This window comes from Tachysurus vachellii, chromosome 10, assembly GCF_030014155.1.
Source record: "Tachysurus vachellii isolate PV-2020 chromosome 10, HZAU_Pvac_v1, whole genome shotgun sequence".
NCBI lineage: Eukaryota > Metazoa > Chordata > Actinopteri > Siluriformes > Bagridae > Tachysurus > Tachysurus vachellii.
The window spans coordinates 12,848,881-12,862,052 of NC_083469.1; the positions used below are offsets into that span (position 1 = coordinate 12,848,881).

Genomic DNA, 13,172 nt, shown 5'->3' on the forward strand with positions numbered 1-13,172 from the left:
ACACCCTGGACGGAGTGCCAACCCATCGCAGGGCACACACACTCTCTCATTCACTCACGCACTCAGCATTTAATAACACAGCTTCATAATACATTTCTGGAATTCTCAATGTGTTAACTACCTCAGGTATAATAATCAATTATCAATCGATAATAATTATTATTTCAGGCTAGTTGCTAACAGCTGTTGCTAATAGGAGCATAAAATAAAACACAAGACAAATGTTATCAGTATATGGTAAGAGAGGTAACAGTTATGGCTTAGAGAGGCAGGACTCAAAAAAGGCAAATAAATGTTAAATGAAATAAGTAAAAAAGCACAAGACACAGATGGACATCAGTGGTTATTAATATATATATATATATATATATATATATATATATATATATATATATATATATATATATATATATAAAATGCTTGGTCGAATTATTGCTTTGCCTGAGGTTTATGTTACGTAATGTAATTTTGAGCCAACTTTAAATTTGGAATTATTTTGTTGACGTTAGTCTGCTTTCACTTTGGTTCAAGGTTTCCTACATTACCCACAATGCCATTCGTTTCCCTCTGATACAGGCAGTTCTCTGACGTATACGCTACTGCGTTCTATAGCCGCATTGCATTGTGGTACTTTGAGGCCACTATGCATATACATACACACACAATACATACGCTATACATATACATACACACACTATACATACACACACACACAATACATATACATACACATACACACACTATACATATACATACACATACACACACTATACATATACATACACACACACTGTACATATACAAATACACACACACTAAACATACACACGCAATACAGTACATATACTATACACACACACGATAGATAGATAGATAGATAGATAGATAGATAGATAGATAGATAGATTATACCAGGTGATTTATTGTTTAAAATAAACAAACAAACTAATAAATAAACAACAATGTTAGGGCATTGGAATGCACAGATGCGTTGGATCCCCAAACCCGCTGCAGTCAGACAGTATGAGCTGCTGCACTTCATACTGAGCACCAGAGGTCACTAGCGCTCACTATTAAAACGTTTAAATCATGAACCTTGTTTATGGTACATTTTGAAGGAAAGCTTCATTGCTTCAAAAAAAAAAGTCGTTGTTCCACAACTAAAGTACACAGGAAAACCAGGGGAAATAAAAAAGTGTTTTCTGAAAAACGGACATCAACCTGCGAACCACATTAAGAAGAAAACATAACGCTTAGCAGCCCAAGCCACACCCATCTCTCCCAACCGTTTCTAAACCGGAAGCGGCAAAGTAGTCGGAAGAAACCTTCGCTTCCAGGCGCGGGGAAGTGGAGTAAGTCTGTTTAAATACTATACAACACTGAATACGATTTAACAATACACACTAGAGCGATCTACACTATGTAGGATTCAGGGTTTGTGAAGTCAGTGTAGTGGGATCCTGCACAATGTGTCGTTTTCATCCGTGACGCTACTGACGCTATTTGGCGCCCATAGATTTTGCATAGTCTTTGTTTATTTAGCCGTTTATGTGATTCAGTTGAATACACAAGGAATAATATCTCGTGTTGAGCCAAGCAAGAACACCATGTTTAGCGGGTTGTTTTAATAAATAGAGAGCTTGCCAGCTGGTTCGTTTTAGCAGTAAAAAGTTCAGCTCATATCTATTTAGTATAGAGGATATTATAGAGTTCAGATAAGTCATACCAAAGCTCCTCCATATATACAGTGCATTCAGAAAGCATTCAGATTCCTTCACTTGTTTGGTCAACTTGCAGCCTGATACTACAAATGTTTCCCTCGTTAATATATACACTCAAACCCCATAATGACAAAGTGAAACCAAAATTCTAGAAATGTTTTTAAATGTATTAAAAATGCAAAAACTGAAATCACATCTACAGGAGTATTCAGTACTTTGCGCCTTTAGCAGCAATTACAGCCTCAAGTATTTTTGGGCATGACAGAACCTTTACACAACTGGATTGAGGGATTTTCTGCAAATCCTCTCAAGCATAGTCAGGTTATATGGGGACTTTTGATGGACAGCCATTTTCTGGTCTCATTAGGGATGTTCACTAGTGTTCAAATCAGGGTTCTGGTTGGGCCACTCTAGGACATTCACAGAGTTGTCTCTAAGCCACCCCGGTGTTGTCTTAGCTTTATGATTAGGGTTGTCGTCATGTTGGGATGTGAACCTTCAGCCTAGTCAGAGGTCCTGAGCACTGTGAAACAGGTTTTTATTAACGATCTCTGTACATTGCTCCATTCAGCTTTTCCTCAACTCTGACCAGTCTCAGGCCCTGCTGCTGAAAAACACCCCCACAGCATGATTCTGCCACCACCATGCTTCACTGTTGGGATGGTATTGGGCAGGTGATGAGCAGTGCCTGGTTTCCTCTAGCCATCATGTTTAGAATTGAGGCCAAACAGTTCAATCTTGGTTTCATCAGACCAGAGAATCTTGTTCCTTGTAGTCTGAGAGTCCTTCAGTTGCTTTTTTGCAAACTCCAAGCAGGCTTTCATGTGTTTTTTTTTTTACTGAGAAGGGTCTTCCATCTAGACACTCTGCCCTAAAGCCCAGATTGGTGGAGGGCTGTAGTGATGATTGTCCCTCTGGAACTTTGTTCCATCTCCACACAGGATTTCTGGAGCTCAGTGACCATCAGATTCTTTGTGACCTTACTAATGCCCTTCTCCACCAGTTGCTCAGTTTGTTGTTGCTAAGGGTCTGAATACTTGTACATGTGTTCAGTTTTTTCTTTTTCACACATTTGCAAACATTTCTAAAATTCTGTTTTCATTATGGGGTAGATTAATGTTAAAAACATGTTTGTTATAACAAACATAAAATTGAAAATAGTGAAGGGCGTCTGAATACTTGCACTGTAGACTCAGCACTCACACAAACTTTTCTAATTTTCAGCCTATTTATATGATGAATAAAAGAAAGACCAACGTTCAGCATGCTCAAAGGCCTGCAAAAGCCCGCAGGATAGAGGGCACGGCAAATGGCCTTGAGGATGAGGACATAGACGAGGAAGCAGGCTTTTATCCGGAGCATCATTTCACTACCTCGGTCTGTCAGGCGATTTGTTTATTTCACAGATTGACAGAATTATACTTTTCACTGTACTGTAATGGCCTTTACTTTTTTGTTTGTTTGTTTTGTTTCAGAGTGCTGGAGATATTGGTGTTATTGAGAGCATCACTTTGAAGAATTTCATGAGTCATCACTTGCTTGGCCCTTTTCAGTTTGGACCAAATGTTAATTTTATTGTTGGAAATAATGGAAGTAAGGATGATCAAAACTATTGATTACACTTTTATGTTATATCAAGTTGAATTTAAAAATAAATAGCTCATATCCATTTTTTGCTTTTGAAGGTGTGGAGTGCAGTTTAGGGGCAAGATAATTCAGTATACTTTGTACACAATAAGTAAGAATGTTTATCAAAGTGCTCCCAATGTAAGCATTTTTGAAGTTGATCATTTACATTTTTACATTTACAGCATTTAGCAGACACCCTTATCCAGAGTGACTTACATTTTTTTTTTTATTTCAATTTATACAACTGAGCAATTGAGGGTTAAGGGCCTTGCTCAGGGGCCCAGAAGTGGCAGCTTGGTGAACCTTGGATTCAAACCTATGACCTTTCGATCAGTATTCCAACACCTTAACCACTGACCTACTACATATCACATCCCGCTACCACATGAGGTGATCAAACCCCTACTTAGACACACTAAATGATCAAAGGTACCTAGAAATTGACCATTCCAACTATGTGGTTCTTCCCTAACCTGCTGCAAAGTTGGAAGCACACAATTGTATAGAGTCTCTTTGTATGCTTTGTAACATTTCACTGGAATGAAAGAGGCTAGCCCAGTCATATTCCAGAATGACAATGGCTCATTGCAGTAATCAAGGTCAGTGAAGACATAGTTTGCCAAGGTGGTGTGGACGCATTTAATTGACCAACAACAGGATTTTCAGAAAGCTTATCTGGTTGTGATAGACAGGCATCCACACTCCATACTAGTGTATTTTTATAGTTATTTAAAATAACTATAATTAAATAGCTGATAATTGTATTTAATATTTGTTATTGTCAATGTTAGGTGGGAAGAGCGCTATTCTCACTGCACTCATTGTTGGCCTGGGTGGCAAAGCCACTACAACCAACAGAGGAGCCTCTTTGAAGAGTTTTGTGAAATATGGAGAAAGGTGGGTTTCTTTTTAAAAAAAAAACATATATAGATATATATTCACACAGAAGAAATGGTCTTATGCTTTTATATTATTTCATACCCAGCTCTGCAGAAGTTACAGTAAAATTGAGAAACAGAGGAAGCGATGCTTATAAAGGTGATGTCTATGGGGATTACATCTCTGTTGAGCAAAGGATCACCAGTGATGGTTGCAGGACAAGCAAGATTAAGAACAAATCTGGTAAAAAAAATAAATAATAATAATAAATAAATAAATAAATGGGGTTTTTTTTTGCTGACCTTTATGCTCTTTTGCTTTAACAAAAACATAAGCTCACTGTTTCTCTTTCTTCAGGGTATATTGTCTCCACTAAGAAGGAAGAGTTAACAGCAATACTGGACCATTTCAACATACAGGTAGTAAATGATTTTGCAAAGAATTTTATTTTTTATATATAGACACACACACATGTGGAATAATAAATGAAGAATAAAAAATATATTTTATTATTTTTTTTTTTTTATTAGTATTATTCTTTGTTTATTATTCCACCTGTGCTTTGTCTATGTTTCAAATTTTTGAAGCATAAAGCATAAGCATAAGCCTGAATTTTTTTCAGGTTGACAATCCAGTCTCAATCTTAAATCAGGAAATGAGTAAACAATTCCTTCATTCAAAAAGCGAAGCAGATAAGTACAAGGTAATAAAAGATCTCTAATTTGTTTAGAGTAAAGAATTAAAACAAAGTTAAAAGAACAAAGTGATATGTTTAAACTTACAGTTTACTGGTGTACTTTGTGATTAGGCTTATTTACATCTCCAACCCGAGTCTTTGTTATTGTTATTGTCTCTTGTTTTTTAAGTTTTTCATGAAGGCCACTCTACTAGAGCAGATGAAGCGAGACTACATTCACATCAAGCAGACCAAAGCTCTGACACGGGATCAAGTAGAAAGGCAGGAGGAGGTAAATTAGTATTACTGTGCTTCCTAAGGCAATTTATACTATAGTATTATAACTTGGTTCATAGCTGTTGTTTTATGCATTTTTAGTGTCTGCGAGATCTCAGACAGTTGTTTCTACAAAAGAAAGAAAAGTATGAAAGTCTAGCAACACTTGAGAAAATGAGGCAATCTCTGGAAGATCTACAGAAGAAGATGGCATGGGCACTGGTACATTTTATCTCTGGGTTGCTTAGTAATAATGTATGATATAACAATAAGTATTAGACATTATGTATTCTTTATTTGACCAGGTGGGAGAAAAGGAGAGAGAAGTGCAGCAGCTTAAGGATCAGATTGATAAAGTACAGAATGATGAACGTAACGAACAGAAGCTGCAGCTCTGTCGGGTATGTGATGTACAGCCGTCACAATTGCACTCCAGAATTGAACACTGTCTATTGTTAAGGGATTTATTTAAATAGGAAAAATGAAACTCATACTTGAATTAAGAGTATTTTATTAGCCATGCCATATGTGAAGCTAATACATGAGGTTTTTTCTACGCTCTGAAAGGTCTATGCTTTCTCTTCTAGAGTAAAGTTAGTGCTACTGAAAAGAAATTGCAGGATATCCAACAGAAGCTTGGAAAAATAAAAGAGGAGGATGAATGTTTAGCGGAAGAATGTCGAAAACTGAAAGAAGAGGCAAAGCTCAAAAGTAAAGATCAGAAGAACCAGGAAGTAAGATTGATCTGATTTTATTTCTTGAAACATTCATATTTTCTATTTTAACATACTTTTGGTGATGTCACATTGTTTAATCATGTTTTTAGGTGGTCTACTTTCGTGCTGAGAACAAATTAAAACAGTTAGAAAAAGAGCAATGCCTTCTTCGGGAGAGAATTAATAAAATAAATAATAGGTGAGTTCAATTGGGTAAGAACAATAAAAAGTTTTTTTAAGAGCCCATGTGGTTTGTGTAATTTAATGCTTTATATTTTTATATAACCCTAACCCACTTATTTTCTCTAGCCTTTTCATGATTGCCCAGGGGTTTATATCAGTTTATATCTGGATTATAGTTTATATTGATTTCACTTTCTTTTAAACTGGTTATTTTATTTATTATTTATTAATATATATATATATATATTATTACATATTTTTAAATAATTCTTATTTTAGTTTCTTGATCTACTTTGTGTATGTGTGTATTTTTAAGTGTATGTGCAATGTCAAACACACTGTGATGCACTTTGGTCAGCCATGTGGTTGTTTGTAAATGTGCTATACAAATAAAGTTGAACTTGAACTTTATTTGTTGCCCAATGACTGTTTATTATCTTCTTTATCTTCTAAAGCTTCTTTGAATATCTTGACAACACCCACATTGTCACTCACGTTTTTTGTTAGTTCTGTATTAATGAGCCTGTTCCATTGTTTTTGGCAGTAATGGGAGAAGGAATCATGAGGCAGAGCAGACACAGCAGATGAAGAAAATATCTGCTATGAAGAAGCAGCTGGAAAAACTTGAGACAGAGTCTACAACCCTTAATCAAGAAATTAAGGACAAACAGCAGGCCCTTTTCAAAGGAAGGGAAGAATGTGACAAGTTAAGGTAAAATGTCCCTATAAAACCTTTAAGTAATATCCATTAGTTTGGTATGTCAACTGGCATGAAAAATAATTTCAGGTAATTATCCATAATGATGTCTTTTATTTTTTGCATTTAGCATGATGATTAGTAAGTGTGGCATGTAATGACCTGTACAATGTGATTTTTTAGAAAGAAAGAAAAAATACTTACCTTACTTTCTTGTTATAGCATGGAAGAAAAAAACATCCAGGTCTCTCTGGAGTCCAAACTGAAAAGAAAGAACCAACTGACAGCCAGCAGATCCAACAGACTGAGACGATTTGGTGATCGAATGCCAGAACTAATGGAATCAATAGACAAAGCATATGCTCAAGGACGCTTTATTAAGAAACCTGTGGGGCCAATAGGTGAAAAGTTTATTTATAACAGGTCACAGGACTGACAGTTGCCTAGCAAAGGGTTTTTCTTTCTTATGGTTTATCTTCATTCATAGTCTGATAAAATTCATGATTATTCTCAGGTACAGAACCAGATATTTTTATGTGCTATTGCATAAATTCATGTAAATGAAACATTAACTATTTTATATAATTATTTTGTTGATGATGGTAGTCATGTCAGTTTCACTGGAATGGCGGTAAGGGGATTTAAGTTGTCTTAGCTTTCTTTAGCTTTGATTTGATGGCCCTTTAGTTTCATAGATGAAATACATTTAAACTTGCATTTTGTGTATTGAAACAAGAATATTCAAACAATGACTGACTCAGTCTGTTCGTTCATAAGTTTATAGTGTATTTTGTTTTTGAAGACGTCCCATTTATAAACAAAATGGAAAATGCTGAAATAATTTTCTTGCTTTTTTCCCACCAGGTGCATGCATCAGACTTCAGGATCCAAGTCTAGCTGTGGCTGTGGAAAGTTGCTTACGGAGTTTCATGAAAACATTTTGCTGTGACAATTACAAGGATGAAAGGGTCTTACAGGAGCTGATGTCTCCGCATTTTCCTAAAAGCAGCCGACCCCAGATTGTGGTGTGTTCTTTCTCAGACCAAGTCTACAACGTTCAACACCGGTTAGTATTTCACTTTAAACTTTAAGTTTAGATTACCATCAGTAACGTAGAACAAACCGTTCCTGAAATGTGGATTTAAAAAAATAAATCATAGTAAACTAAAAGGACAATAGTAGACATTTTTTACAATATGGAAATATTACAACTAGAATGAGAGTATGTGTGTGCCCTGCGATGGGTTGGCACTCCGTCCAGGGTGTATCCTGCCTTGATGCCCGATGACACCTGAGATAGGCACAGGCTCCCCGTGACCCGAGGTAGTTCAGATAAGCGGTAGAAAATGAATGAATGAATGAATGTTACAACTACTTTTCAGTATATGTGTTGGTATATAGGGATAATCAATACTGTATTGTCTAATACAAGTACATAGGTCGAAATATGTTCTCAAATTTCCTCTTGTACAATTCCAGGATTATATTTCAAAGTGCAATGCAGAATAAATGTTTTTGTAGACAAATATACTGTAGAACCATTAGTGGGTAGTAGTTACAGGACCTTGGTTTTCAGCTGATAATGATTGCAACACAAATAAATTTTGCTTACATGCTGTCTGAATGAAGTCTTGAACCGATATCTTTCTGCTTCTTGTTTTTGATGGTATTAGAGCTGTACGTCATCCTGAGTTTCCATCAGTTTTGGACTCTCTCATCATTGAAAATCCTGTAATCGTTAATTGTTTAATAGACATGCGGAGCATCGAGTGTATTCTTATAATCAAAGTAAGTAGACTAATACTTGGGGCCTTACATTTTATTTAACAGATATAGAGTTAGATATAATATAATCATTAAATATTTATATTTTAGTTTGTAGTTTTCATAGAATAATATTACTTCTCTGGTTTAAAAATGGTATTTTTATAAACTGTGAAATGTAGGAGAATGCTGTTGCCAGAAGAGTCATGCAAATGCAGAGGCCCCCTGTAAATTGTCGTGAGGCCTTCACTGCTGATGGTGATCAGGTTTTTACCAATCGCTATTATACCCCTGAACAAGAAGTCATGGTTAAATACCTCGGTGGGGATCCAGAGGCAGAAATTCGGCAAGTAAAGTTCTTCTACTTATAAGATGATATGTTGGTCTTTTGTCAAGACATTAATAAGTAATGATTTTTAGTTACTTGTGCTAAACTACTTGTGAACTTGTAACTACCTTTTTGTTACTTTGTGGTAAAATCTGTGATTTGTTCTATTTTTCCTGTGCATAATTGATATATCATTCCTGTGCATGATATAAAAATGATTTTAAAATACAAGCTATGATTTTTGAATTCAATACCAATATGCAATACATGTTTGTGTTTTGTATTTTTCATGCATTATAATTAAATTATTATCTATTTTTAAATATGTGCAGTCTGGTGCAGTCAGAGGTGGAAAATCATCAAGCACAGCTCAACAGATTTCAACTTCACTTAAACTCGGTGAGGCAGGACATTTATTCCATGGAAGAGAAGCTGCGCAGTGCAAAAATAGCATGCAAAAAAAATCAGGTACAATAATCGTGTTCCTTCAGCTCCACTCTCAGATTGTACTTATTCTAGTGAAAACTGTGAATACATTGATATGTGTAAAGATCTAGAAGCCTGTTGCCAAGTAATGAATAATATAAATATTCTATAATATTCTAGTACAAATATTCAACCTTAGAAACTCCTTAATAAATGTTGCACTGCTTTATTTAGGTTTTGCCATTCTCTGATTTATCAGTTCTTTAACTCATTTCATTGAATCTAATTTCATCAGTGTTGCCTCTTGTACAGCTGTTGTATGGAAATTTCAGTGTGTCAGCTTTTTTTCTATGCATTTGTCTTCATGCACAGGAAAGTATGAATAGAGTTAAAGCATCAATAATCGAGCTAGAGAATGTTGAGGAGACACAGGCTGAGGACGTCAGTTCACTGGTATGTATTCTGTATGCGACGATGATTTGCCTAAGCCATTTATCAACTTACTGATGATTTTTTTTTATGTTTTCTGATGTCTAATTTCTAAAGGAAGAAGAAGGTCAAGAAAATGAGCAGAAGATTGAGCTAGAGAGAAAAAATGTAAAAGAAGCAAAACGTGAACTGGACAAGCATAATAAGGCAATCACAGACCTTGACCGGAAATACATGGATGTGAAAAACAAGAGAGAGCAGCTCTCAGATGAAAGTGATCAAATGAAGGTTAGTTGGAATAATTGAAATCTGGCAAAATATTCAAGTCAGCTCATGACATTCAGCTGAAAATTGCTTGTTATGTAATCAGGAGGAGCAAGGGAAAGCTGAGGCCGAACGCAATAAACTGGAACAGACCCTCAAGATCCTGGAAGGGAAGGTCAAGACACATCAGGACAATATAAAAGTCATGAGAGAAAACCTCACTTGCAAAGAAAAGGAAAAACAGGTACCAATATGTTGTGTATTTTTATCTAATCATGTGTTTTGAGAAACTTTTTAGTTTGTCCCTGTGGAGAAAATCTTAAAGGCTTTATATAGAACTGTGACAGATTTCTTCTTTTAGCATGTGTTCCAAATAGACCCCCTTTAAAAAATTAAACTTGCTGTCTATCCTAAACAACAATGAAAAAGACAAGGAGTGTGTCACTTATTCCTGTTCTCTGAGCAAGCAGCACTGCATACATATATCCATGCTGTTGTATATTTATGGTACCATTATACTTTTGTTTTGGGTCATGTCACTGGTACTCCCCCTCACTCATGATTACGTTCTCCTGTTTTCAGTTTGCTCCTTTATTTAGTCTTTGAATATAAGTTTTTGTGTTGACTTTATCTAGGGAAAGTATATGTTCTGTGTTGTCAGTTGTTATTGAGCAGCTCCTTGAGAGTTGTTGACTTTCTCATTGTTACATTTTATTCTGTTTTTTTTCTTTCAGTTTTCGCCTTGTTCTGTTTATGTATGTTGCTGATTGGCTGACCATTGACTGTTTTTCAACACAATGTTTTTTTTTGTTTGTTTTTTTTTTGTTTTTTAAATAAGCAAAGCTGTTTACTTGTAAATCTGTGTACCTGCATCTGCAGCCGTATCATATTGGGATTTTTAGGTGGTACCTAAATATATTTCCTAGTGTGTATCATTGTGGTGGATGTGGTATTTGTGAATAATTGAGGATAACTGTCCTGGTTATTGAGAGTGTGTATTATTAATGGAAATCCAGTGTTAACTTCTATGTTTTGCTCTCATGCAGAAACTGAATAATTTTCTTTATAATTGTTATTTGTTGAGGGTGAGAGTGTTTAATTGACAAGGATAAATTTTTATATAAAAAAATTATTTTTCTTTATTTTTAAAATTATTTAAAAATAATTATTCTTATTTAAAAATAAGATTTTACAGAGTTGTAATAGTTAAAAAACTGTCAGATTTGTCTGGGATTGCCAACGACAAAGGATATCTGTTGCCGTAAGATAACAGTAACATGTTTTCTTTGTGGCTAACACAGACTACTTGTCAAAGACAAATGTACTTCAGTATGTCACCTTTTATCTCTTTTTCATTAGGACATTGAAGCACAAGCCAAAGAAATCTGCCCTGTTTCTCAACGTCCAGATAGAAGTGCCAAGAGCATCGACACAGAGATCACACGTCTGCGCCTGAAGATCAGCTCCCATGAGAGCACCCATGGCAATCAGGAACAAGTGATCAGGTATACACTCTTCTACACTATTTTTTACCGTTTGATGATTTTTGTTTTATATTATTTAATGCATTGATAAAAACAACTGATATCTGGCCTTCTTTACTCACCAGGGAGTATGCTGAGGCCCATAGTAATTATAAAAACAAATCCAGTCAGCTGAGAGATCTGAAGAAGTTTATTGACCGTCTGGACAACATCATGACTGACAGGCAGGCTCGATACAAAACTCTGAGAAGGTAGTGTGAGCTTTGCTGTATGATTGGTAGAGATTTTATTATAAAACAAACAAAAACAATAGCAGCATTTCAAATCCTAAAAGGTGTTTGTCATGTCATGTATTAAATCTGTCTCATTCAATCACTGTATAAATATAAAATGTCTCTGATTTGCTGTTCTGACAGATCCCTCTCAGTGAGATGCAAGTTATACTTCAACAATTTCCTCATCAAACTGAACTGCTGTGGGTCCATGATGTTTGATCACAACAATGAAACTCTTTCCATTTCAGTATGTTCTATTTTTTTTTTTTTTTTTTTTTTTTTTTTTTTTGTAAGATGTAAAACTTCAATCTTTCTACATTTAGTAACCATGATAATTCCAACCAGGTTACTTCAGTTCCTTAGGACATATATACATGTAGATAAATCCAGCTACTACATATATGTATAATTAAGTTGCAATGTATATACTGTATTAGTTGGAATACATATATTGTATGCATTATCCTAAAAATAGGTCCTATATTGCTATATGCAACCATTTCATTTTTTTTTTAACGTTTGATATGTGTCTGCTAAAGGTGAAGCCACCAGGTCGGGAGAATGACAAAATTAACGACATGCGCTCTCTGTCTGGAGGCGAGCGCTCCTTTTCCACAGTTTGCTTTATTCTTTCCTTGTGGGAGATCACAGAATCCCCATTTAGATGCCTGGATGAGTTTGATGTGTACATGGTAAGACAGATTTTATTGTTTATTGTACTTTAAAGTGACCTGTGTGTTTTTTTTCATGCTTTGTTTATTGCTATTTTTTATTGATTAATGTATTAATACGATTAATCTGTTGATTTATGGTTCAAGCGCAAAGTTATAATGTCGTTTTCCCCAATGGAGCAGTCACAAAAAGTGATGGGTCTTAAGCATTGCTGTTTATATCTTTATTTCGTTCTGTGTTTGTTTGTTTATTCCAGTTTGTTTATTATGATTTCTTTCCCTATGCAGGACATGCACAACCGACGGATCTCACTGGACCTGCTTCTTGAGCTCTCTGAGCGTCAGCATCTCAGACAGTTCATCTTCATCACTCCTTTAACCACCAGGTAAAGAACTAATGGTACCTCAATGTTGTCATTTAATGGTACAATTCATGAAACTAAAATATACTGTTTTCTTATAGCCATCTGCCTGAGAGTAATCATATTAAAATCCACCAGCTGCAAGATCCAGACAGAGAAACAGAGACATCAGATGGGTGAGGGGACATGTCACAGAAACCCTATGTCAAAAGAAGGGAGTGAGAATTCTTACTTTGTTGAGAATATATATATATATATATATATATATATATATATATATATATATATATATATATATATATATATGTATGTATGTATATATATATATATATATATATATATATATATATATATATATATATATATATATATATATATTATTAAATGTTTAT

At 35.0% G+C, this 13,172-nt stretch overlaps 1 protein-coding gene across 1 annotated transcript; it reads left to right on the forward strand.

Annotated features, from left to right (window-relative positions):
• The first annotated feature begins 1,136 nt into the window (after positions 1 to 1,136).
• Positions 1,137 to 13,022, forward strand: smc6 (structural maintenance of chromosomes 6). The gene is made up of 27 exons (XM_060879544.1): positions 1,137 to 1,352; positions 2,946 to 3,098; positions 3,197 to 3,314; positions 4,142 to 4,247; positions 4,336 to 4,472; positions 4,587 to 4,648; positions 4,852 to 4,932; positions 5,096 to 5,197; positions 5,284 to 5,403; positions 5,487 to 5,582; positions 5,769 to 5,915; positions 6,008 to 6,096; positions 6,625 to 6,792; positions 7,000 to 7,178; positions 7,642 to 7,843; positions 8,451 to 8,565; positions 8,724 to 8,887; positions 9,202 to 9,337; positions 9,668 to 9,748; positions 9,842 to 10,012; positions 10,095 to 10,232; positions 11,348 to 11,493; positions 11,598 to 11,723; positions 11,889 to 11,994; positions 12,287 to 12,439; positions 12,707 to 12,804; positions 12,882 to 13,022. The coding sequence occupies exons 2-27, from the start codon at positions 2,955 to 2,957 to the stop codon at positions 12,958 to 12,960; spliced, it is 3,264 nt and encodes a 1,087-aa protein (XP_060735527.1). The 5' UTR covers positions 1,137 to 1,352; positions 2,946 to 2,954; the 3' UTR covers positions 12,961 to 13,022.
• The last annotated feature ends 150 nt before the right edge of the window (positions 13,023 to 13,172 follow it).

What these genes read in the sequence shown, in the direction of transcription:
- smc6 (XM_060879544.1), top strand. Translation starts at nt 2,955, where the DNA reads ATGATGAATAAAAGAAAGACCAACGTTCAGCATGCTCAAAGGCCTGCA. An exon ending in TATTGTTGGAAATAATGGAA is followed by an intron (nt 3,315 to 4,141) that starts GTAAGGATGATC and finishes TGTCAATGTTAG; the next exon opens with GTGGGAAGAGCGCTATTCTC. An exon ending in GAAACCTGTGGGGCCAATAG is followed by an intron (nt 7,179 to 7,641) that starts GTGAAAAGTTTA and finishes TTTTCCCACCAG; the next exon opens with GTGCATGCATCAGACTTCAG.